General features: G+C 39.6%; 3 protein-coding genes across 4 annotated transcripts in view; 1 reads left to right on the top strand and 2 right to left on the bottom strand.

Annotated features, from left to right (window-relative positions):
• Positions 1 to 2940: 2940 nt before the first annotated feature.
• On the bottom strand, positions 2941 to 7807 carry LOC109959990 (uncharacterized). The gene is made up of 7 exons (XM_020599790.1): positions 7647 to 7807; positions 6621 to 6805; positions 6192 to 6279; positions 6006 to 6084; positions 5507 to 5782; positions 5186 to 5409; positions 2941 to 4332 (listed from the first exon to the last, which is right to left on the bottom strand). Exons 1-7 carry the CDS (start codon positions 7805 to 7807, stop codon positions 3843 to 3845), a joined length of 1503 nt encoding a protein of 500 aa, XP_020455446.1. The 3' UTR covers positions 2941 to 3842.
• A 1133-nt stretch (positions 7808 to 8940) lies between these two features.
• LOC109959950 (ras and Rab interactor 3-like) lies at positions 8941 to 14043 on the top strand. The gene is made up of 6 exons (XM_020599722.1): positions 8941 to 9111; positions 9986 to 10186; positions 10360 to 10474; positions 11244 to 11316; positions 12032 to 12123; positions 12490 to 14043. Exons 1-6 carry the CDS (start codon positions 9076 to 9078, stop codon positions 13758 to 13760), a joined length of 1788 nt encoding a protein of 595 aa, XP_020455378.1. The 5' UTR covers positions 8941 to 9075; the 3' UTR covers positions 13761 to 14043.
• A 511-nt stretch (positions 14044 to 14554) lies between these two features.
• The window catches only part of dpp3 (dipeptidyl-peptidase 3), a 17735-nt gene continuing 10224 nt past the window's right edge, over positions 14555 to 22065 (bottom strand). For both annotated transcript variants that reach the window (XM_020599720.1, XM_020599719.1), the window contains exons 14-19: positions 20158 to 20220; positions 19944 to 20068; positions 19242 to 19362; positions 17440 to 17619; positions 16227 to 16389; positions 14555 to 15411 (exon numbers count right to left, since the gene is read on the bottom strand). In XM_020599720.1, the coding sequence (XP_020455376.1) occupies positions 15269 to 15411; positions 16227 to 16389; positions 17440 to 17619; positions 19242 to 19362; positions 19944 to 20068; positions 20158 to 20220 (795 nt within the window). In that variant the 3' untranslated portion in view covers positions 14555 to 15268. The remainder of the gene's footprint in view (positions 15412 to 16226; positions 16390 to 17439; positions 17620 to 19241; positions 19363 to 19943; positions 20069 to 20157; positions 20221 to 22065) is intronic.

A 22065-nucleotide genomic window follows, 5' to 3' on the forward strand; every position in this document is an offset into this window, starting at 1 on the left:
TCTTAATAGTTATTTCATGCCTCCTCCACAAACACTTCAATAGTAATGATACGGCAATTAGTCAATACCAAAGCACTGATTCATCACTGAGTGAAACTTGCATCTTCAAATATTCACACAAAGAAGCTAAAGTTCAGTTGAAATTTATTTATTGATAAACATTTCAGAGAACATAGGACAAAATGTATTTTAAAACAAAATGATAATTTTTGTGTTCATTGTCATTCATACAAGTTCAATGTGGCATCAAAAATTGCTGTTTTGGGGGAGAGGGGGAGTTGAGCGTTGAACCAGCAACCGATCCAGAGCCAGGTTATTCAACTCTGAAATGGAGGGCCTACCAATGTGCTCTTAAACAAGGCACTTAACCCCAAAGTGGCCCCAGGGGCTCATGTACAAAAACTAAAACAACGCATCCTACCTAAATGTCCCATATCCAGCTCTGGCTGCGATTGCCTGGCACTCTTGACCAACAGGATATTAGATACGTGATGTGCCAACAACGTCTGCATCAGAAAAGGTTCAGATTTAGACTAAAATACAGATTACGTGTCCTCAAAAAATCATGGGTGTGGGGCCAGCATGTTGGGAGAAGGAATGCATGAGAACAGTAAGCTTGAGGGAAATGTAGGGATATGATGTCCCATTAAAAGGAAAAAAAAAAAAAAAGAAAAAGATGGGAGAGCAATTTCCAAAAATCTGGAATATTGACAATCAAAAATCCCTGAAGACAGACGAGGAATATAAAGTACGGAAAAGGTGCATCTGCATACGAGTGAGTTTATGAGTGTGTATGAGTGAGCTTATGAGTGTGTACACGTGTTTCGGGGAGGGGCAGGAGTGTGTGGTCTGAGTGTTTACCTTAGCGGGGGGGCACCCCATCGTCCAAAGCAGTTTCAGGCCTAACGCTGCTGTTTTCCCCATCCCACGCTACAGCTGCGTGTGGCGTACGTCCAGGGCAAGGGCTCAGTTTGGCTCCCTCCCACTCTAGCTGTAATAATCAGCAAGAGGAAGAAGGTGGCTGGAGCAGCAGCAACAACAAGGCATGCAACTAACAGTTCACATGGAGAAGGTGGAATAATGTGGAAATGTGGAGGCTATGTGTCTCTGAAACCTAATACAGCACTACCAGTTTAGGTGGCGATCAAGAAATAAGCAACTAATCTGTGATACAATCACGAACGAAACAACTACTGTAAGTCAATGAAATACAGGCGGAAATCAGGTGTGCATTAGTATCATTTGTATGTGTGCTTTACATGAGAACGCTGTTAAATGATATCTAGATACAAGTGTGGACTTGAACAGTTGTCTAGATGTGATAGGGAAGACCAGTGATCCTAGCCATGTGTCTAAATGAACTGTTTTTCTGGTGAGATCAGAAGAGGGAAAAAGAAAAGGTCATCAGCCCTTCTCACTGCTGCTCAGGGGAAAATCAGCGGCCTTTACTGAGTCCAAAACAACGTTCATATTCACCCACAGCACTGCGTGTGTCACATCATATCCACAGTCAATCCCCTACGCTACGCACACCGGCACCATGCCACTACACTGCATTTAGCAAAAAATACACTTGTAGCTGTTCTAGCTCAATTGATGAATCGCTTCTCTCCAATTTTAAGAATGTGCACTTCAAATTATATGTAACGTCTGCTTTTACAGCATGTTCAGGTCACCCACTTGTGTGCCACAGTGGCTCAACATGCTTCACTACATGCTACAAGCATCATGGTAATCCAATTTCAGCCAGACAACTCAACTGTCCTAGCTCATCTCATCTATTCGCCATCTTCACATGACGAAACACAATCACTTCACCTTATTATTAATTGTCAATATTCTTACCAAATGTTAATTGACATTGCTTTGAGATTAAAATAAAGTTTAAAGTATTTAGGAGTGCCAAATTGTACATTTTCTGGTATGAAGACTAGCACAACTTTCCCTCTAGATCACCACTGGCTTCTACTGTAAGGAGAGCTGTGACAGCAGCTGATGAAACTTGAACAAAAGCTAATGACAGAAAAGGTCAAAAACAAATTAAGTATCTCTAATTTTCAGCTTGTTTCAACATCACAGCCACTGCTCTGTCTTTTCAATCGTAATGCAAATACACACATCCAAAATCAAGGCAAACAACTGCTCATCTTCAGTCTGAAAAAACATCCAAAACCTGGCTTCAACTGAGAGTTATCATAGAAATATGTGGGGGCAATCAACTTGCTTTTCACACTGGATGCTCTGACAGCAATTCAACATACAACTGAAATAGAAAGAGAAAGAGAAAAGTGAATGACTACAAAATTATTTCAAGATTCCTTTGTCAGGACTTTACACACTGATGTTTGACCAAAAACTCTGGAAGTATATATTTAACACTTCAGAGTGGGACTTGGTTGTGTCGAAACAATGACAGCCCGAGCTAAGCAAAAAAACAAAACATACAAGCAAGGTAAATCATGGCAAACCACTCCAAGAGAACATCTAAGTCATGTATTTCAATTTCACTGCTGAAAACATCTGTTCTGTATTTATAACCTGTTGTTATCATAGTCGCATGAAAAGTTCCTTCTTAACTGTGAAACTTCAAGCAAACTCACAGACTGGTAATAAACATAAGTTAAGCGAACTCTCCCAGTTAAAACAGGATGTCTGTGTGGACTAGAAATGTACTCGAGCCACTCTTCGCACCCTGAAAACAATAGGCAGGCTCAGGAAAACTGTTGACACTAGCAGGCCAAATGCAATCAGAGGAAAAAAAACACTATGATCGACAATACATTTAATAGCCAATTCCACTAGTTGACCCGTGACTTTTGCCACACTGACTTTTCCATGTCCCAAAGCTGCAAGGGGAAAAAAAATAAGTCACCACTTTAAGCGCGAGTTGCTTCATCAGCACCAAACCTGTTCAGCACAGTAAAACTAGCCTGAAATGTATTCATAAGAATATCTGGCTAATTAACACACCAGCTTAATTTTTTACCAGTTGAAGGTTCTCGAGTAAAGGCAATTAAATCTGTCTGATGCACCACTCAAATGTCTGGACGAACACACTGGAAATTACAAAAAGGATAATGCAACAGAATTCAAAGCAAGGCCTATTACATACTCCACACAAGGTGTTCTTCAAGCTTAGAGGTACATTTAAAATTGGGCCATTGTGAAGGAATGTGTGCCTGTGCAGATCTCGATTTCCATCACTGCAAAAAAGACTAAGAAGTTAATTTTGAGTAATCTGAATACAGGTCAAGAGTACAACATTGTCAAAACAGATATAAATTGTTAGGTAATGACTGAGGAGTAGTTTTAATTTTGTACCCAACACAAAACACTGATAATGCAATTAAGAATTTAGTTTGATAAATTTTGGATTGCGCATTCTGGAATGCACCATTGAAAGAAGACTCCAAATTTGCAAACTTGAATATAGAGTATATAGGAGGCCTTGATCCAGAAAGCTTCTCTTATGAAATCCAACTCTGACCCGAGTCAAACCTTGTCACAAGAAAAATTTATGCTTTTGTATTCAACAATGAACCAGATGTTCATTCAACAGAACCAGAATGTTTCAATATAATCCAAGACTAGCTGTCTCACTCCCAACTCTATTTACTTATAATCACCCACTTAGCTCAACAGGCAGCAAATGTCAAGCAAGCTAGTTAGCCACAAGTCAGCTAAGATGTACAAAGGGGGAGATGCTTCCGAGTTAAAGCACATTTGAATTACAACCTGGCTCAATCTCTGATTTTTCTCTTGAAACGGTCCCTTATGTAAATACACATGCGCACGCGCACACACACACACCTGCAGTGGGGAAGGAGTGTATGGGGGTAGGACTATCGATAAGGGGGTTCTGGCGTGTGATAAGGGTAATCATTGCACTGGGGCATGGACTGCCCATGTGCGGGTGTCTGCTCATACGGTGTGGATGTTGTGTAGCTTCCCGCTGCTGCGTAAGCTCCTGATGAATCATATGCTCCATAGCCCCCAGATGCATCATAGCCAGCCGAGGTGTCGTAGCTTCCTGACGAGGGATCGTAGTTCCCAGATGAAGCATCATAGCTCCCCGATGAGGCGCTGTAACTTCCAGAAGCATCGTATGTTCCTGGTGGCGCATACGCTTCTGATGCAGTGTATGTTGGTGGTGCCGTGTACGTCCCTGGCGGTGCAGTGGCTGTGGTGGGGGCCTGTGTCTGTGTGGTGGCTGGGGGAGGTGGAGGAGGCGGAGGAGGATTGGTGTAGGCATACTGGAGGTACTGGTACTGTTGCTGGTACTGTTGATACTGTTGGTATTGATGCATTTGCTGGTAGTATTCTGTGTAAGACCTGGAGGGCATGATACAGTGGAAGAGGTGAGGAGGATGCAGAAGAAAGGAGCATAGAAAAAGAGTAGTCTAAAACCACATCTGACCTGAAATAAAGGAAGAGTCTGTGTTTCTTAAATGTTCCAGGTTTTTGTTATCGCTGATTTTATTAGGTGCTACGTAAATAAACTGACTGTTATCATCACAAACAGAGGAGCAGTGAACTTTTTAACAAACAGGAGCAGCTCAGCAACACACTGCAGCACTTCAATCAAACTACTGGGACAAAAAAAGACCTTGTTTCTACAAACGTGCCCATTTTGGAAAATGCTGGCCTTTTCTGGTGGTTAACACCGCAGCAGAAACGCTGTTCTCCACTGCTGCAGACGTAACGTTAACAACAAATACAACTGAGCACTCCGATTTGTTTTTCCCCTCCCCTTTACAACACACATGGCAGTTACCAAAACCAAAAACCAGCAGTAGTAGTACTCAGATTGTTTACTAGAGTAAAAATAGGAGTACTATGGAGTAAAAATAAAGTAAATGTCCTGCATTTAAAATATTACTTAAGCAGAAGTACAAAAGTATCATCAAAGCATCAAAATATAACCTAAAGTACAAATTCAAAAGTAGGGCCACTCATATGCTGACGGCCACATTTATATTATGGGGTTACAATTATTGATGCATTATTAGGTTGATCACACTTGATGCTGAAGCTGGTAAAGATGAAAATATGTTATTAGCCTTACATACCTCAGTACTTTACCTGCTGCTGGGTAGCAGTATATACTGTTAAGTACCTGGTTGTTGTTTCATAAAATCAGTTAGCTTAACAGTTTTTTAAGCTTAATTAGCAGCTTAGTTCATACCTAGCAACAGGATCTGACCCTTCAGGAGCTGTGGTGGCAGCTGCGGGATCTTCAGGTCCTCCAGGTGGTGTTGGCAGCAGGGCACGTCTTTTGGGTCGAATCTGAGCAAAGGAACCTGGAACAGGGTCAGGGAGGAGGGGGGCTCGATTTCCTCTGATTGGACTGCGGTCCCGCTCATTATCTGAAGCTGCTGCCTTTCTCCCTGCCTGCTGTTCTGCCAGAACCTTATCAGTAAATATACATAAAAGGTGCAACATTATTAGCAACAGAAATATACATGTAGACGAGCATTAAATATCCTTCAGTCAAATGGTAATATACCTTCTGTCCCTCCTGAAAGAACTTGGCTCTTGCTGCCTCAAAAAGTGTTGTTGGATCTGGCTGAGTCTGTGGCTCTACTTCTTCAACAACAGCTCCAGGATTATGATTGGCCATATCCTGGTACACCTGGTCAGCAACAGCTCCATACACCTGGCTGGCAAGAGCACCATATATCACCCCATCTGCACCTTTAGCACTTGTGATGCCTTTTAGTGCAGCATAGGTGGGGTCAAAGGATGTGGTGTTGTAGAATGAGTTGTGGACACTTTGTTGAACCTGCAAAGCAAGACAGGAGATGCCAGCATTTAAAATTTTTGGAAATGTACTCAAACCTAATGTATTTAAGAACAATAATGTGTGAGAATATGTTTTTATAAAGAATCTGTTTAAAAATATGATTCACAAGCAGTTATTTTTTTCCAAGCCTGCCTTAGTTTCTAGAGATCAATAATTAGACATTTCTCATGATAGAGGGCACCAGGCTAGAGAATGAACTTACTTGTATAGGCAGACCTGCAGCAGCAGCTGCAGCTGCAGCACACACAGAGGTGGCCGGGGAAGAAGACCCTCTCTGCCACCTGCAAAGGGAGCAGAAAACATAATGAGCATCATGAGCTGTTTACAGCATTCAATTCCATCCAGAACACAAAGTGGATCCCTCTTTCTCCACCTGTTGTTACATTACCAGGTGGGTTGGCTGAATTTCCAGCTGCTACAATCTGGTTGATCAAAGGCTGAGTCTTGGACAGCTCTACAGCCAACTGACGGCCCTTAAACGTAGTCCCATTGAGCGCCTCAATAGCTGTCACGGCATCCTCTTTTCTCTCCATATGCACAAATGCATAGCCAACATTTGAGCATAATCTGGCTGTACAGTATATATGAAGCAGAAAATCAGTATTAGCAAGAGACAATATAAAATGTGTGAAACTGTGCTCCCAGAAAGACTTGATTAAAGTTAAAACATTGTAATATCAAAATGGTTACCTTGCACTAGACTCAAGCAAACTGGCTTCGGTTCAGACTTTACTATCTTTAAAATCGGGCTCAAAGTTTTCATGTACATATATTTGTGTTGTACCAGTAAGTATTGGTGATTAACTTTCTAACTCACCCTTGACTTTATCACAGTCTAAAACTCTTCCAAAGGTTGAGAACAGCCCATGCAAGTCATCTGCTGAACATGTTGCGCTGAGGTTCCCCACAAATACTTTAGTGGAGTTGGGTGGGCGTGCACGTGACTCTTCCACCACCAGGGGCCTGCCTCTGTACTCTTTGCCATCAAGATGCCGTATAGCCCTGTGAAGGTAAGAAAGAATTACCTTCTTCATCAGGTGTACACCAGAAAACACCAACAGTAATATTACTGACATTTTACCTGAGGTTAAAAATAAAATTTATAAAACAAATGTACAGACTAAATTGCAGCAAATTCATACCAGCCAAATGCTGCCAATGTTACCTTTACATGTACCTTTATATTTTACTGGGAATTACATGCATCTAAGCAAGGTTTCATAATCCTTTTGCTATTCTGCTGTGGTCAAGTTCTTAATTTTTATTGCCCAAATAACCTGTAAAATTATTCTGATGTCTCAAAGTTTTTTTAAGATACTACAGCACCTTACTTAAAAAGCCTGTCAGTTCTATTATGAAAGCCTAGACTTTTATGAAGTTCTTAGATTTTTTTTTTTCTCATTTGATTCAAGTCTGTCAGGGCATTTTTTATTAGAATACCAGGTGTATTTTGTTAGCATTAAGAGACAGCTAGCTAACCCAGGTTTTTGACTTTTGCTTTTTATGCTTCAGACACCATGCCCCTTTGCAGTAATAACAAGGTTGCTGTACAACGATAATGGCTAAATCTATTTTAGGTTTCTATTAGAGAAATATTAAGCAAAGAAGTGTCCATCTTACAAAAGAATGTAAGCTTAGATTAAGATTCCTAGTTACTGGTTTAGCTACATTGGAAAGTTCTTTCCATTTATAGTTCAAATTTATATGCTTGTAACTTGAAACATCTGTAACATAGTAACACTGGTGCATCATTATATTCTTAAGATATATATATATATATGAATATTTTCTGAACAGCAATTCATTCATCTTGTATTAAAAATAATATTGGAAAGCTGAATACCTGTCTGCTGCCCCCTCTCCCTTCAGGGTAACGAAGGCATACTGTCTGAGCAAGGAACAGGTGTTGATCTCTCCATATGGAGCAAATAGCTTGTTCAGCTCGTCGTGAGTTGCATCTAAGGGCAGATTCCCGACAAACAACTTCACGTTCTCACCGCTCATCTCGGTATCAACCAGACATCTACAAAAGAGTAAACAGGATACATCGATTATTAGAACAGGGTATCTTTAATGTCACTGCACAAGTTTGGGTAAATTGACGTTACACTAATTAATTATTAACTTGTGGATCTAACTTAATGTTAAATTGAGGCGCTCGTTTAGACAAAATTACGAATAGCTGCTTGTTGCTGATTTTATTCGGTGGAAGTGATACTGTTAAATTAGGTTACTATACAAAAATGGAAGTAACGTTATAACTACCACTGACATCTCGTGAGATGTGCCTGCTATTAGCTAGTAAGGTATTGTTAGCTAAGCTAACCGATAAGCTAATAATACAGCTAGCTAATCTTCGCGGCGAAAACTGATCAAGTACAGCTAAGAGCAGGCTGCGGACTGCTAGATTAGCTAATACCAGATAAACAAAGCATAACGAGTAACATAAAATTCAGCCCTAGGTACACAACAAACAGCCAAAAGTACAGACAGTACAGGTCGTCTTGTTGAACGCCAGCATGAACGATGTAGCTAGCTAGCCTTAGCTATGCTAACTAGCTAATGCTAACGCAGTGTTGCTGCGTTGAGTTGTGGAAACGTCTGCTAAAGCTAGATTATTTTCACTAGTATGAGTTACTGTAAAATATAATAACTAATCCTGATGCGTTTTAAATTTTGTACCAAACAAAAGGAAAAGCATTAATTCTGCCAGAAGAGTACAGAGACTTCTTACCCAACGCGGTCCTGGAGCTGTTATATTTCAAACGTCACATCCGGCTCCGGTTTCTTGAGGAGCAGTGGCAGCCACGGAGGCGTAATTTGGCTTTTCCCAAGGCGGTTCATGACATATAACAAAATCATAAAATATATGTATATCATAACATGCATTTATGTCTTTGTTATTATATTTTGAGTTGTGCATAATGTTATTTAGCTAACATACAAAGTATACTGCTACATTACAAATTATAGTTAGGCCTACATTAACAAGAACTATTAGTTAATGTTATTGTTATTATTATTACTTTATTATTATAGTTATTAATAATAGCTGTAAGACTGTCGCTCGTCCTATGATAGTTAAGTAAAATTACAATACCACGTGTGCCTAGCTCCAGCCCATAAGGATTGTTACATATTTGTTTCCAGGTGAGATCAGGTGAGAGAGGGAGGAGGAGCCATATATACACCTCCAGGTCTGGGAGCACACGTCATGACAGGCCACAGTGGAAGAGAAGTTGACTGATCGTAGTGAACTTGATGGACGAATAATGAGCGTTGAGCCGGAGGGGATAAAACACATAGAGGTAAATAAATGACACTCGCAGGATACAAACGATCTTAAGTAACAAGTTGTGATTGTACGGCAGAAACCCGGAAGAAATGTTTAACAGGAAGGCTCGCTGTGGATCCAGGCAGATTGCATTCAGAGGGCAGGCTTTAAACAGAAAAATACATGTTTTACATGTTCAGAAAAATAATTTATGTCAATGTCGGTTGCCTTTATTTTATTTATTTATCTTTGTTACATTTTTAATGTCACCTTCTGTGCAGTTTGTTTGTTCTATTTGTGCTCCATTTTATTTCATTTAAATTCTGTCTGAGGTGCTGTACTTTACCAAGTCTGGGCTTGCTGTTGCAATCCAGGCAGATCTATTTTGCATGTGTGTGTGTGTGTGTGTGTGCGTGTGCGCCGCAATCCCACCCATCTTCCTGTTGAATGTGATCACAAAGCTATATAATAACCACCTGTAGGTGACAAATTAAAGGAAACATCAGTATAAAGTGCCTTAGTACGGTGTTGAGCCATCAGAACAGTTTCAGTTCACCTTGGCATTGACTCTACAAGTCTCTGAACTCTACTAGAGGGATGAAAACCATTCTTCTAAAAGATATTCCCTCATTTGGTGTTTTGGTGAAGTTGTGAAGACGCTGACTAACATATTGATCCACAATCTCCTGTAGGTGTTCAACAGGGCTGAGATATGGTGACTGTGAAGGCTGTAGCATCTGATTCACATAATTTTCATACTCGTCAAACCATTAGGTGACCCCTCATGCCATATGGATGGGTGGGGGGGGGCAGCTGATTTCGTTTGATTTATCAGCCATCTGTATATGAATACATGCTCAGGTACTGGGCAACTAATAACCATGTGGTGTGTGTGCGTGTGTGTGTAGATGGCACAGCAAGAAGAACCTCTGTATGATTTCCCAGAGCCCATCCCATCATCAAAGCGCAAGTTCTTGGGGCATCAAAGATGTGGCTCTTTGAAAAGCATCACCATACTGGACCGCCTTCTGCTCACAGTTCCTGTCTGGCTTCAGCTGTCAATCAATCCTGCCACTGCATTGCACATACTGCGGCAAGAGCCTCCTGGGGTCAGATACACACATACAGTACACATTAAAGAAAATCACAAGTACACTATTTGTTATTATGTACACACATAACTCCATATACAATGTTTCTCTCATGCCTTCTTTTTCCATGTCCAATGCACTTTGGACTTTTGGACACTTTGCAGTCATTAATCAGTTGGGTTGTCCTGCAGACATTCCTGGTGCGTAAGTCCCGCACGTTCCAGAGAAATGTGCTGTGTGTGCGTTTGGCAGATGACGTTATGCTATCCTTCGTTCAGCAGTTTGGCATCAGGGAGGAAGACTCCAGTAAGCCTGCACCCACACTAGTTTTAAATACAGTATGTGATTCCTGTGTCCCATGGCAAACAAACATCAGAACAAACATCCCACATTAAAACCAACTCTGCCTTCTTTGAAACAGAAATTTATAAACACAGCAGAGCAATTACACATCAAGATAACATGTTAAAACATAACAACTGTATTTCATATATATATATATCATTTGAATTAAATTGTACATTGAGTCAAGCTTGTTTGAGTCCATTGTTTTAGCTACTTATCAAATATATATACTTACAGTATTAAAATGCATGAAAAACTACTTTGATTATTTTAGCAGTGTAAAGAGGTTAACTTCAAATTTGATCACCAGTTGAAAAGAGAATATTAATTTTTTGTACTGTACGATACTGCCAACCATTTAATAAAGTAACATATTTTTCCATTTACATGTAAGTCTCTGAAACTTAATATTTGTACTGAAATGATCAGGATCCAGTAGCAAACACTGGGTACCTGGAATGCAGGAAATCAATTTCTGGTTAATAAAATGGTTGGTGGAACTATACCCAGTGTTAATTATAAGCTAAACCATATAAAGGATCTTGACACGTGTGGCCTTCTGAGCACAAGCACAAGAAATTTTCTCTGTTTAAAGTATTTTAATTAATTGTACTTCCCCCAGATAATCTAAAAAAATATGAACCCAGAGGTAATACAGCCACACTGTTCTTATTAACTTCCCTTCTTCATCTCCAAAATAATGTCTGCACCTTTACATCTTTGCCCCCAGCTCTGTCTCTGGAGACATCAGCCATCAGCTTTCCAGATCTCCCAAGACTAATTTCCTTCTACTGTGTCAGCAGGTAAAATCTTGTCCTCCTCACTCTCATTTTATTTGACTGTTCTCTATTAGTATCACCTTTATTATCTCTTTTTCCATAAACTCTTTTTTGTTTGGTTACTTGTTTCACCTTCTTACCTTCTCTCCCTCAGTGTTGTCAGCTTTTTGTATTACAGTTTGTGATTTTCTGGGGAGATGAGGGAGATTTTGCCCCTCTTGTCTATATGTCTCTGCTGAATTAGTTTTCTCTTCCCCCTCCTCATAATGATTAATGCTACTTTATCAAAAGAACTTATAAAATAAAAATATTTTTTAAAATAGACTTACATCTAAAGTGCTGCAATGTAATTACACTCTATAATGCAAACAACAATAAAACCAGAAACTGACTATCAATGTCAGTGCTTGCTGTTGTGTAACAATAGAGATGACACCGTAGCTACGTGATTATCCTGTTTCCATGGTCTTGATCCATGCACAGCTTTTCAGAATGGGATTAATTTTAATAAAGTTCTTAATTAGTCTATAAAAGTTGCTTTAACAGCTGCAAACAACAACAACAAAACAAACAAACAAAAAACAGGCTTCACTGTCTAAACCTACTGTAGCCCATAGGCCAGCTGTGGTTCTTTTTTTTCACAAATTGCACCATGTATCTACATTAAATACTGTCAATATTTAGTGATTTGCAAGAAGTAATGATGGTGTAAATATTATATATTGTCTGTGTATGTCAGAGATGTATTGCCTTTTCCTCTGGAGCTTCCTGAAGCCATTGCAAAGGCAACATCCCACAAAGAGCTGGAGTCCATCTCACATATGGGAATAGGTTGGTGAACACTGCTTATTTTCTGATAGCAGATTTTGTAACCTCAACATCAAATACCTGGGTCTTATAGGATTTAAACATACTGTAATTACCTCACAGATGCTGGGTAACAAAAACAAACAGGAAAAAAATTGTGTGTAGGTTTTTCCTCTTGCCCAGTTTATATGCCAACAAATATAGTACTTTTAATTACTTTTTATTTATTTATATTTTGCACATTTGTATTAAGATATTCATTCTTTATTTGTAAAGTTGATGAAATTATCAAAATTCCAAAGGAACGTACAGTGATAGGTAAAAAAAAAAGACCAATTAAGCAAAAATCCGAGTTTGACTACAAGAATAAACATCTGTGTTGTTTTCTAGAATTTTGGAGTTCCCACTTAAATGTCCGTGGGCCACGGGAGGCACCTAAGCCCCAAAAGGATGAGGAGAAGAAACCAGATGGTGTGACCTCAGCCCCACCCGCTGCTGCTCCACAGACGAGCTCTGATTCAGCTCCCCTGCCTGACTCAGACCACCAGCTTCAGACAGTACCTGAAACAGACATTGCCACCAAACAATCAGCACCTACTCCCACTGTGTTCCACCAGTTCTGTCCAATCACAACACGCAGCCCAAGAGAGCTGGACTGTGGCTCCAGGCAGGGTGCTCTCGGTTTCCTCAACCCACTTTTCCCACAGTCTCGGAATACTTTGTCCAGACAACGCATGTTCAAACACAGCATCAAGGTGCGAGTTTCCACTGAGACCTCAACTTTGCTGTCACCCCCGCTTGCTCCACCACCTCCACCACCTCTAATGCCCAAAAGAAAGGGGAGATGTAAAGCCCAGAAACCAGAAGAAGGAACCAGCCAATCCAGTAAAGGCCTAGGCCTTTTACTGTGCTCCCAGTCTCCATCAGTGGCGACTCAGTTTGTGCCTGAGATGCAGAGACAGGGCCAAGAACAGAAGGAATCAGACCAGACTCAAGTTGAAGTCAAGGTAGTGGAAGCTACACCTCAGCTGCCAGCAATAGTAGAACATGTTGCAGAAGAGTCAGACTACCTTCAACCATCTACATTGATCAGTTTCTCACATGCTTCCACTCCTGCTTCTTACCTCTCCCCATTTGTTTCTTCCATAGCAGCTTACCTTTTCCTCAAAGTGTCTCCACCCCTCTCTCCTCACAACTCTCCCACTGTTTCTCCCTCTCTCTCGCCTTATCAATCCCCATCACTTTCTCCCAAGGTCACCTCTTCTCCCTTTCCATGTGACTCAGCCAGTGCTTCGCCCTCTCATTCGCCTTATCAGTCCCCATCTCTTTCTCCTAAAGCCCCCTCCCTCCCTTCTCCATCCCTCTCTCAGGTGGCAGAACAGACTTATCACACACCTGCTACTCCTTCAAGACCACATCAGCAAAGATCAGAGAGAGAGGCTGAGGACGAGGGAGCAGGTGCAAATGAAAATAAGGATGAAGATGATGAAATAACTGAGGAACTGCAGGAAAAGGAGGAGGGGGAAGATGGTCTGGTTTTACAGATGAATACTGCTTCTCTGAATGGCACTGACAGCTGCAGTTCCTTCAGCAGACTTGAGGGGGCAGCAGAGACTCCACCTTACTCAGCCCACAATCAGGACTATGGTACAAGCCTCTAGTGAACAAATATTTTAGAATGTAACTAAACTGCAATATGTAGTATCATGAAGCACTGTTTAGAATTACAGATGACTGGTTTGCTCAAGAACAAAGCAGTACATTAAATTGTTTTTTAGTACAAAACCCAAAATGTACAGGCCATACTGTTTTGCAGGTTTCACATATCTTTTTTTTAAATTATGCTCTTTATTTTCCAAAGCATATAGTACTGTTTTGATATTTCCTACCTAACAGGACATGTAGGTCATCCCTCACAATCACAATTACTCTTAATTTCCTTTGTTTTTTGCAACAAAATTAAAAATAAAATTTAATTTTCATTATTGTAATATCGTTAGTGTTCTGTTGTTGGTTTATTTTCAAACAGCTTTGCAATCAGAATTATTTTTTTGTATTCCAAACAGTAGAACAATCATAGAACAATGGGTAAACATAAAATAGGATGACGTGAATAAATCTGTTTCTACGGTTCAGCTGTTGCTGTGGAGCATCAAATAAGAGGTTCTTGGAGCGACAAAAGTGGTTTGGATTAGAGACAATTATAGGTTCCTGTGGGAGAAAATTTTAAATTGTACACAGTCATATGTTTGTACAGGATTTTGAGTTGTGGAATCCTACTTTGATAGAAAACTACCACTAGTGCCATCTACTGTGACATAATGGTAAAAGTTGAAATTTCAGAGCCACCCAGTTGAAACACCCTGTTGAACCACCAGGTCTATTTTTTAATCTTATTAAAATATACTGAAAGTCAGTCTCAGCTTTTGAGTGAATTTCATAAAAATGAAACAGGTTTTAAGACTTCATTAAACTTATTTTATTTGTGCAGATCCAACACTACATTTTCTTTTAGACATTCCAGACACTGCAGTTTATCACACAATCAAGTAAATCTGTGACAGCTTCATACTATACCTGGCAAAAAATAGCATCAAGTATTATTTTACCTTACAGTCAACATTAGGTTCTCACAGCAGCTACTTTAAAGCTGTCAATCATCAACATCAAGGCTGGTCAAACATTTGACTTAATGAGCAAGCTACAGAGATGGAGTAATTTTTAGCCTCATATTTCACAGTGATCATTCTGTCAAGATTTGTGAAACCAATATTTTACCTTGTCACAATTAAAAAGTGAAAACCAGCTACAGTTACTTCCACATGCCTTTATATGTCACTGACAAGTAGCATTGGTTTAATGGTGAGTTTGTTATTTACCATTACAAAATATGTTTCCAAAATGTTTCTGAAAGTGTGATGTGTCATACTAATTAGCTCATTTATTTGTAATTGATCCAATTAGCAAAGACAGACCTGAAACTTAAAGAAAAATTGTGGCTGGTGTCTTTGGCAGTTGTGTTGTTGTCTTATGGCTTCACCTGAAGTATAAAACCTTGAAAGGATTTGAATCACTTCGGTTTTGTGTTTTAACGTCTATTGAGAATCACTTTGCAATCACATAAGGTTGAAAGTCTGATGTCAGTCGGTATTTTTGAAGCAGATTTCCATTAACACCAGCAGGGTGCGTCTCTTTTGCTCAGCTCCAAAAGGTCAGCCTCCAGCTGCTCTGCATCATCTTGGAAGCGCTCAGTAAAGGACTGAATCAAACCAGCTGCACTGCCTTCGTATTCCAGCAGCTCTACACTGTCGCCTGTAAACCACACACAGTCAGACTCAAACAGAATAATTAACTCAAGGCTACAGTTACAGTCCAAGTACAAAATTTTGAACAGCAAAATGTTTTTTACTGGTATTTGTTGTTTTGATCATTTAACACAGCTAAGTCTCCATTACCGGTGAAGTATCGCTAGAGCTTACAGATGAGCTAATCAACTCCATAGTTCTTTGAGTGCTGTTTTGTTGGAATTTATTCCTGTAATCTTTCAAATCAAATCTTTTTTTACTAAAATCAAAATGTTTAGGACTATGGTGGCAGAGAAATGACCACACTCTACAGGTGCAGTCACATTACCCTTCTGTTCCATGATTTTGCCACAAATTTGGCTCCAAAAAAGGACATGATGTTAGATTTCTTATTAAGGTAAATAAATATTGATCAAAGCACTGACAAACTGTAAACACTATTTAAGAGCCATGCTACAGTTTGTATACTGTGATAAAACAACTTCTCCACCTCTTAACACAGTACATCAATGTCTCTATTGGCTGACCAAGCGCAACCAAATGGAAATGTACCATAAGTGTATGTGAAGGTGGAGTATTACGCCAACTGTCATATAGTGGGGGTAGACCTGATAACCATTTAAAAAATCAGGATAAAAACGCCACATTTACAGTCTGATGACAGAAGCGTTTTGACAAACTATAGAGCCAAATGAATTTCCAGGTTTTAGTGACTGTGCTACTAGTGATGGTAGAATAAAGACTGATGTGCATATGCATTTGTATACATGAATCTGTGTTAAACCTGAGAGAATCCCCACAACAACAGATAAAGGTACATACCACTGACTCTGGTATTGGCCTGGACAAACATCTTACGATCTTCCTTCCTTAGCAGGACTGTCTCCCGCAGTCGCAAGAAGTTGTGAGCGCCGCTGTCACCGACAGTGGAGTAGCTGTCATACAGAGCTCTTCCTCCTTCCACATCCGCTGTGGATTTAAAGACCTACAAAGCAGTGGAATCAGGTTAAGCAGGGTTACCATACACAGGGCTTATTAACAAGAATATTCACTTCACTTGACTCATGAATACAGTTTTCTCCTAAACGATAGGTATCACTGCTGAGAAAAACACAATCTACACCATTGGAATAGCAGTAGAAGAAGAAATCCATAGGAAATACATTCTATAGCTAAGTAGCCGGCTAGCTAGCCAGCAGATATCAAACCCAGAGAACAGCTGAATGAATGCTCATGTGGTAGATGGCGTATTTCAGCTTTCTACACAACCAGCACACCAAACCATAGATGTCTGTATATGGCGTATTGAATGTCTGGAGAGATGGACCTGCTCACACACTCTTGCCCCCAGTTCGTCCATTTCCTGTTTGGTGAACTTCAAGTTAGAAAAACTGAGGTGTGACCTGGGAAAATGACATCAATACACACCACGCGCCAGCAGGTGTGACATCATTTTTGGCACCAGGCACACAGGTGTGACCGGTGAGAATAAACTAAGTGTTACTGTACAGCACTGCCACACCACAGTCACACAATACAGTAATGGCAATAAATGGAAAAAAAATGAAAAATTTAAAAGAGCAAATTAATTAAAAACTAAACAAATTAATCAAAGTGCATGCAGCAAGTTGGTTATTTTGATGTTTTGTTCATGTAAAGTTCAATGTTATATAAAATAAAGACTGCAACTAACAGTTCAACTTATTATTGGTTATACTGAATATTTTTTTAATGTAACCATATATTCTTTGCTCTATAAAACATTAAAAAAAAACTGTAAAAGATGTCCATCAGTTTCAAAGTCGTCAAGTACACCCAAGAGATCAAAATGCTAATATATTATATTTACTATTATATGACTTAAAAAAAACAGCAAACCCTTCCAAAGCTAGAACAATTTCTTTTTGTTTCTGCTCTAATTTTAATAAAAAGGAATGACAAGTGGTGTATTAATGTAATGAAATTCCTGTGCATCTTCACTGTGTGTTTTTCTTTTGCTGCCTGGGCAACTGGAAAAGTACAGATATAGATCTACCTGCAGTTTACAAAGGAACCTGTGGATGGCACTTTTCCCCACAGTGTGGATCTTGCTTCGGTCCAGTGTGATTCGAATGTCAGGCTTGCCGTCCTGTCCGGTCACTTCCTCCAGGCCCACCAGGCCCTCCCCAGCCTCCAGCAGTACACGCAGGATCACAAAACGAGCCTGCATGTGAGCCTGAGACAGACGCACATACCCATGACAAACACTGTATACACCTCCTGACACTCATGTAAACACCGAGGCAGAGTTAATATAAGCTGTGTTATAACACGACACTGATAGGTGGAAGTGAGCCAGTCAGGTTGTACAAAACGCATGGTTAATAGCTGCATGTTGACTCATCTTGTAAACACTGCTCACCCAACACTGTGTATCTCAAGTTCTGTACACCTGAAATTTATGATTCATTACTTGCACGCTGAAAACCAGGGCCTGCAATCTTGGATGTAAGTGACAGGTAAAAGTTCACTTTTACTCCTGCTCCCAAATGTAAGAATAAAGGTTATTTTTAAAACTTCTTCTGACATAAAAATACACAGCAGTCCTTGATGGCCACTGTCCAAAAACAGACCAGAGCACATCTGTTTTCTGACAGTAAATTAACAATATATTATGTGAAGCAATACAAGTAGGAATAGAATAATTTTGGTTTATTTTTTGTATCTGAACATTTGACTGGATGTTACATCTTTTTTTAATCTCTTTTTTAGCATTTATCAGCAGTACAGATAAACATCAAAACTATATCTGACACTGATGTTATTTACAATGATTGTCTAACAAGCAGCATTTAGTTTCTATTTCAGCCAATTTCCTAGAATTTATGTATTCATACATTATAAATATTAGATTGTTTCCCATGTTAATTACTGCAGAGCGTTGAAGATTTGACAAAAATAAAGAAACAGGATTAAATGAGTTTTTTTAAAAGGACCTTATGACTGTAAAATATGTCAGATATAAGGTCAGTCTGTATCTCTGAGCATACAGAGGGTACGGAAAGTATTCAGACCCCCTTAAATTTTTCACTCTTTGTTATATTGCAGCCATATGCTAAAATCATTTAAGTTTGATTTGATTTGATTTATTCATTCAAGCATGTAAAACAGTTGATATGTCAACACATGTAATTTCACACATATCCAACAATAATAATCCAATATCAATTTACTTATACCTAGTACATGCTTGAACGGAGTAGGAAGAAGTTAGACTTATCTAGTCCTACCCCATGACATCATCTTACAACATTTAAGTCCTAAGCAGTATCTCTACATAAATAATTATCCTCTACACCACACAAGTAATATACTATTGCATATATCTTGATTGACACATACCTTTATACTTATGTTTAAACTCATCAATTCTATTACTATTTTTTATGTCCACATTTAAATTATTCCATAGTTTTACACCACCACCAGTTTTTCTTTTTTAATAAATCTGCAAAAAAGTCAAACATTCTGTGTTTTTCTGTCAATATGGGGTGCTGTGTGTACATTAATGAGGAAAAAAATGAACTTAAATGATTTTAGCATATGGCTGCAATATAACAAAGAGTGAAAAATTTAAGGGGGTCTGAATACTTTCCGTACCCACTGTACATGTGACCCGTCACGTAGCCACTTCAACTTTGCTCTTCCAAGTAGGAGTAAGTCACTTGATTAATGAGTGTCAGTGCCAAAACTAAGGAACTTCTTTACAGCGAAATTCCTGGAAGTTTGATAAATACCGGCCAAGTAAAGACGAGGACAGGCAGCATGGAGAGAGAAACAAGCAAGCAGGTGGATTACCTGTCTCCAGCTCTTGGTCTCAGGTGTGTAAAACTCCAGGCCCAACAGTCCAGCTCTAACCATACTGAGCCAGTTGATATACACCACATCCTCTGCATCCTGACCTTCAAGGCCAAAAATACTGGAACACACACAACCAACAACAACAACAGCATTAAACATACTGACTTCCCTCACTTACATCAGCCACATATCACTTAAGGTTAATGAGCATCATTTTAAACCGGCCTTAATGATGAGATGCATCATTCTCTCTGAAATGTCATCAGTGAAGAATGTGCATGACTAATGGTCACAGAACACAGTGTCGCCTGTACTGAGCCAGCTAGAGGCAAAAGCAAGCTAAGCAGCTGAACTCCCACACAACCTAAAAATACACTACTATTCTTCAAGTTCCTCTATTAATGTGTTTGGCTAGTAAGTTACATACTTTATGACAGCTCCCAAATCCCCAAGACCCAAATCTGAGGGATCTACTGGGTTAGGTGGCAAAAACAACCACGAGGACTAAAACAAACTCTGCAAAGTTTTTAGAGTACCCTTTAAGTCTTTAATAAGTAAAATCTGTATTTAAAACTATAAAAATCCCTCTTCATTCTGCAGCAGGAGTGATGCAGTCTTAAAATTTAAATCAAGGCCCTCATTCAATTTCTATTCCAGCATCAAACTATGGAAGAATAAGACACTCAGTGTATGACGTACCTGAGCACTTGCTTGTTGAAGCACAGATAGAGTCCAACACACTCAGCACGGCATTCTTCATAAGAGGAAGCAATCGTGGAGAATTTACTGTCCCAGGTCTCACTGCCCTGGTACCAGCTGGACACCTAAAGGATTCACTCACACCATTAGTCACACTAACTCTTATTTACCACTTGAATGCTGTTAAAAACAGGTAGACAATACACAAACTCACTGATTCTCCAGTTTCTGGGTTGATCACCTTACTCTGGTCAAAGTTGAACTTGCCTCTGTCATCCTGTAGGAAGATACATAGGACATACAGCAGAGTAATATTAAAAAAAAAAAAACTCTACTCAGATTAGATTTCTTCACTGACTGTTCAATATCAGTAAATGAAAAGCACATTAACTAAGATTTTACACATTGATAAATCAATTAAAAAAGGGACAGGATGTGGCGTCTCTTAGCTATACTACCCCCCTCCGTGACACTCTAGTGCCTACAGCGCTTCTGATGTAATTCCAGCTTCTCTACCCTGTGATGTCAGAATATAGTCCACACATTAGCCCAGCCTGCCACCTAGCAAAGGATATAAGAACCATTTTTTAGAACCGACAATAGTCATTTCAAACAGCCAGCCATGGAGGAGCTCTCGTCTGCTAAAAGTCTGAAGCAGTGGCTGCCAGAATGAAGAGGTGGCGTTCTTTTGCACAGAGTGGGACAAACAAAGAGTAAAATCCAGGGTTAATATCAGTTTTCCTTTTTGAGATGGAGTTTTAAAAGCAGCAAAAACACTCAAATTTGTATGCCAACACCAGCTTCAAACTCCATGTTTGTCACAACCAGACATCCATAGTTTGCATCATCACTATGAAACAAGGTGTGATGGGAGGGGCAAAGACCGTGTAGTGGTTAAAAATAAACAAGGTTTCAGAGGTAACAGTATGTAGTTCATATTTAGATATTATTTGTGATAGTTGTGTAAGGATGTAAGGCTGAGCTAAGTGTGTATGGAAGCTTCATCTGTTTCTGGAGCAGGCAAGAATATCTTGGGCCGTGTCCCCCTTGTTTAACCTATGGGTCAACATCCCGAGTGACTTCCTCCTCAGATAGGGAATGGATATACTGTAGCCTTATGTGAACCGTTTGTGTGCCCTGTTCAGGTTTAGAAAAAGGAAATGTGCGCTAGGTCAATGCGACCTACTGTAGATGTTCATGTACTGGACAGCTTAGGCAATGCTCGGAAGAAGGTGTGTGGGTAGCTGGCATGGGACCGCGTCTTCATGGCTCAGGCCATGGAGGGCTGTGTAATTGCGAGCAGATAAAAAGCTGGGTTAGAGCAGAAGAAGGAGAGAGGATGACAATGCTACTGTGACAGGGAGAGTATACTTTGTGGGGGGACGCTGACCCAGCTGGCTGGGGGGACGCTGAATTAAGACTGACAACTGACTGTGGGTTGACAAAGACTGACTCGTGACTAACAACAACTGACTGGACTGACGCTTTTGACAATCTTCTTATTTAATGCTTTATCTATCACATTGCAGGAGGAGAGTCTCTGTTCTCTGTTTCCCTAACTACAAGATTATCTGTTTAAATATTACTCTATTCAGAATAATTGCAATATTAAATGATCCTTAAAATTGGGATGGTTTGTCTGAATTAATTTAGTCGGCATCACACTCTAACCATGAGTTACAAGCAGCTTATGGAGTTCATTTGCTGTGAGCCTCACTAAACCCTCTAGCCTGAAAAGACATAAGGTAGAGTAGCTTTAAACATCTTAACAGGAAGAAATAAATGAAATCCTGATTACATATTAAAATTAGTTTACACTTAACCAGAGCCAGTAAAAGGATGAATAACTGCAAATACTTTTGAGCTCGGCATTACTGTGGTTGAGTTGAGAGTTAATTCATGTGACTACAAATGGTGCATGTTAGCTCTCTGGTGCTGATATCACTTCACTTTAATTCAGTGGCCACATGACCAAGACCAGTGGAATTTCTTTGGTACAGCACAGTCTAAATGCTCAGCAGACAGTGTCAGCAGCATAAACAATACAGGCAAACATAACACACTACACAATAAATTATCACAATATTATTAATTATTATCACAATATTACTATACAATGAAG

This window comes from Monopterus albus, unplaced genomic scaffold, assembly GCF_001952655.1.
Source record: "Monopterus albus unplaced genomic scaffold, M_albus_1.0 scaffold42.1, whole genome shotgun sequence".
NCBI classification, from domain to species: Eukaryota; Metazoa; Chordata; class Actinopteri; order Synbranchiformes; family Synbranchidae; genus Monopterus; species Monopterus albus.